Below are 4203 nucleotides of genomic sequence, written 5' to 3' on the forward strand. Positions count from 1 at the left end.
CCATCTGTGGCCCCCCCCCCCACACACACACACACATACACACACACCTACACACACATACACACACACACACCCTGCAGGATCATCACAGGACCTCAACTACCTGCTTGTTGATAGGGTCCCAAACCACGACTTGCCATCATTATGGTAAACAAAATGTGCAATTTTTATGTATGTATGTGTGTCTGTTTGTATGTGTGTTTGTGTGCATTTATGTGTGTGTGTTGGCTGCTGTCCCATCGTCCGGGCCAGAAAGTCCGGCTCTCACACAAGCTGTCCAGAACACTCTGCTTCTCTGCCAGAGCACTGACGTAGCTAGCTAGCTCCCCTCTCCTCTCCTTTCTTTCCCTTTCTTTCTTCGTTTTGAAGCTGTGATATTTACTGTTACTCTCTCTCAAACAAACATTGTGGTTATGGTTTCTGCCCTGTACTGCTAATTAGGAGGAGCAGGATTCATCATCAACATTATGAATGGATTCACCAGACGTCTGGTGGGAGCTGTAATGGTGCACAGGAACATTTTCTTGGCCCACATAAGGCCCTGCAGCATCAAGCATCATTTAAACACCACAGCAAAAATAAACCCTGCTGCTGACCAGGTGTATCCCCCTACAGGTAATGCACTTTATCTGTGTTACAAGATAGCAGCAAGAACATGACAGGAGCTTTGGTTTAGTCCCCAGATTACAACCCCAGAACAGACCTTCAGGCTCAGGTTCAACATGATGAATGTGAATGGACAGTGCTATTGAATCAGCATGAATCTGGATCCATGTGGAACATTTCCAGCACTGTGCCCACTGAGGCTTAAAAGAGAATGATATATGTGTACAACATGGTTGCAACGGAAAAATAATCAATATCTCTTCAAGTCGTGTTAGTTTCTGCATAGACTAACTACTTGCATGTCCATCCAAATGTACTGCAAATTTGAATCAACTTTCAAGTAATTCGGCAAAATTGAGTTTTCTTCCACTACTGTTACACATATAAGAAAGTGGTTCACAAGATAAGCCATGGTGCATATGCATTTTCTATTTCAGATTTTCTCAAAATTCTGTTATAATTTGCAAAGCTAACTGAAAAACACCCCATAAACCTTAATATTGATGCTGAAAGTCATTAAGTTCTAAATGTGTGAGCTGGTGACCTGGGACATTGGAAAGTCAGATACAATTGTTTAAGTCAGTAATGAACTCTCTTTTAATGAATAAATAGAAAAGATAAGATACTATCCAACCTTAGATCGATTCATTTGGGTAAAGTGAGTGAATGTTCCTAAGGCAGAGCAAGGAGATGAATGAAGCACACACACACACACACTGCAGGGGAGGGATGTATGTGAATTATTAAAGTTGCCAATTAGACCAGTTGACATTTAGATCAAAAACACCATGACATTGGCCTTTAGCAAGCTCTTTCTTTCTCCCATTCTCTCTCTCTCTTACACACACACACACACACACACACACACAAGGTGCACAAACACTCATTCCTGCACTCTCACAAAGGGCGCCAAAGGTAGCAGTGCTCCCTAATAAATGAATTACCACTAAGGGTCAAACTAGGTGGGGGACACGGGCTGAATGGTCAGTTAAATTTTATATTTGACATTTGACATAGCCTAATTGGCAAAAGAAGGAGTGGTCTACTTGGCTCTATCCCTTCAAATCAGATTTTCAGTGAGCACAGAGAAAGTTTCTTCTTTCAGCAGATGAATGTGAAATTATCCCTTTTTTGTTCTACATTTTGGGAAATAGTGAATTTAGATTAGATAGATATCACTCTTACATCTACATACTAAATATGAAGCTACCTCCAATAGCCAGCTAACTTAGCTTAATACAAGGACAAGCATGAAAGCAAATAGAAATTGGATTTTTCTACAGTAGCCCAGAAAGGACAAACCAAGCCCTGGCTCTAGATATGAGCCTTTGTCATCCTTTTTGTCTGCAGTTTTTCCTCTGTCTTTGGGAGGGGAGGGTGAAGCAACACCTCTCCACTTAATCATACACACTGACCCTTTAATGACCATCTCATTGTGAATGACACCATTATTCTGTTACATAATCAGCTGAGATTCACACAAGCACTTACCGTGGCGGTGAATCGGGGTACAGGTTGTTGACCTGTGACAGGGTCTCTCTGTATGAATCAAAGTCTAAACCAGGAGGAAAGTCTTCTAAGCAGGTAGATCTTAGTTCTCCTACTGAACCTCCGTAGGAAAAACCATCCAGACCTGCAGAGGAATAGACATGAAGTAAAAAACCTGTTTGAATGTAATGTGATTGGTCAAGTAAAGCCTGTTAAACAGCACTCAAGTTGGTGCGTCCCATGATGACCGATGCAAAGAAGCAATAAGATAAGAGAAGAATTTGGACACTTAAATGGATTAGGTAATTTGCTTTTTTCTGTCCATCTATTTGAAGTCCTGGCAACAACTATTGTTTAATATTTGCTTAGTGCCTTGAAATATTGACTTTCTCTTTGGAAACTGAAAACCTACTAAAGCTTTTGGAAGCAAGTTACGTGCATGACAGTGTTGGTGTAGTGAATCTTAGATCAACATGAGTAATAATGTGTAGGGGTGTTTCATCAGTTTTTTGAAGCCCCCATGTAAGAAGTATCCTGAATAAATGGGCCTGAAATCTTAATCACCTACAACCTAAGATGCCTTAATGCTGCACAGCCTTTTAGGGATAATGCAGCCGAATGGTGTGCTCCATCACTACACAGATTGCCATGACGAAGATGGTAACTGCCACAGTCCTTAATGAAACTTAAGGGGAAAATGCATCCAATTGCTTGTTTTACCTGTTAGTCAATCACTTTAATTTCCAATGAATTAGTTAGTTGATCAGTTAGTCAAACGTATAGACTGACCGTAGCTTGCTCGAAGGTGTGGGTTTCGGAGTCGACTGTCTTTGCGCAAGCTGCCAACGATGATGGTGATGCAGGAGAGGAAGAGGACCAGACCTATAACGATCCCCGCCACCACCAGCGGAGACACCAGGAGAGACGCCTCCCCTCCCGACTCCCTCTCACTCCGGCAGTCTGGGTACTCCCCATGGCTCTGGTTGGAGCTCACTGCAGGGAGACAGAGAGAGATGAAGGTCAGGCTTGAGGGTGTGTTTGTGCGTTTCAGTGTGTGTGAGAACATGCAAGTTCATATAGAAAACTGTTGTGGGGGCACTGATGTAGATAATCCTACACAGATCACGTTCATCACTGAAGCCACAGTAGCATTATAATTGATCATTATGGAGAGGGTTTGTTCTACTATCTATCTATCTATCTATCTATCTATCTATCTATCTATCTATCTAACTCTACTTCTATCTATCTATCAGGCCACTGTCAGGCCTTATGACACTAATACACTAGGGGGTTGTGTTACATAACAGCTGTCTTGCCGTGCACACATCAAATTCCATTTCAGTGTGTGACAGATAATTAGAGCTTGAGTCTACACACACACGCAAACACAGGCTCAGTCATCATCATCATTAGATTACAGAACGATCCTGTTCCCCTCCATTTCTGTTTAATATCTCATCTGTCTGTTTGCTCTGCCTGTCCACCCTCTTCCTGTTTGTCTGTCTACCTCGTCATCTGTCTTCCTGCCAGTGACTCCTGATCTTTCTGTCGACGCTCACAACACACTTGAGAGAGGACGGAGGAGGAGACTCCCCTTTTTCTTTCTTTTGCTGGAACCAATTCTAAGGCTGTTCTTAATGCCCTCCATATTGCATGTGACACAAATCAGATATTTTCACATACATTTTTCGCCAAATACTGAAGACTTAATACTCAAAATTTAAATATACTCAAATCATGATGTGTATCACTGACATGGCAAAAAGTGAATCCAATTATGTCAGGTGATTTTGTAATTTGGGCAACCCAAAGCAGCTAGGCTGACGAAATGTTAGCAAGGAGGTTAACAGAGAACAACAACAGAATCATTTTAGCAAGTGCGCCAAAATGTTTATGTTCAAGTGACCAACCATGATGTTTCCCTAACCTTGTTGGAGGATTTTCTTGGATTACACTGGCTTCAAATACATTATGTGTAACAGTATGAGGAACATATATACTGTATATATATATATATACAGTATATAAGCTATACGTCACCCAAACAAACAAAAACAGTGATTATGAATGTCTGCATCCACTGCACTTTTCACCAAAAAAAAATAA

At 41.4% G+C, this 4203-nt stretch overlaps 1 protein-coding gene across 1 annotated transcript in view; it reads right to left on the reverse strand.

Annotated features, from left to right (window-relative positions):
- bean1 (brain expressed, associated with NEDD4, 1) overlaps positions 1-3087 on the reverse strand; it is a gene marked incomplete at its 5' end in the record, with an annotated part of 14575 nt that extends 11488 nt beyond the window's left edge. Inside the window, 2 exon segments of the mRNA XM_035663021.1 lie at positions 2098-2239; positions 2884-3087. Of these exon segments, the coding sequence (XP_035518914.1) occupies positions 2098-2239; positions 2884-3087 (346 nt within the window).
- Positions 3088-4203: the final 1116 nt, after the last annotated feature.

Source organism: Morone saxatilis, unplaced genomic scaffold, assembly GCF_004916995.1.
Source record: "Morone saxatilis isolate NCDOM2014 unplaced genomic scaffold, NCSU_SB_2.0 Contig19, whole genome shotgun sequence".
Taxonomy (NCBI): Eukaryota; Metazoa; Chordata; class Actinopteri; family Moronidae; genus Morone; species Morone saxatilis.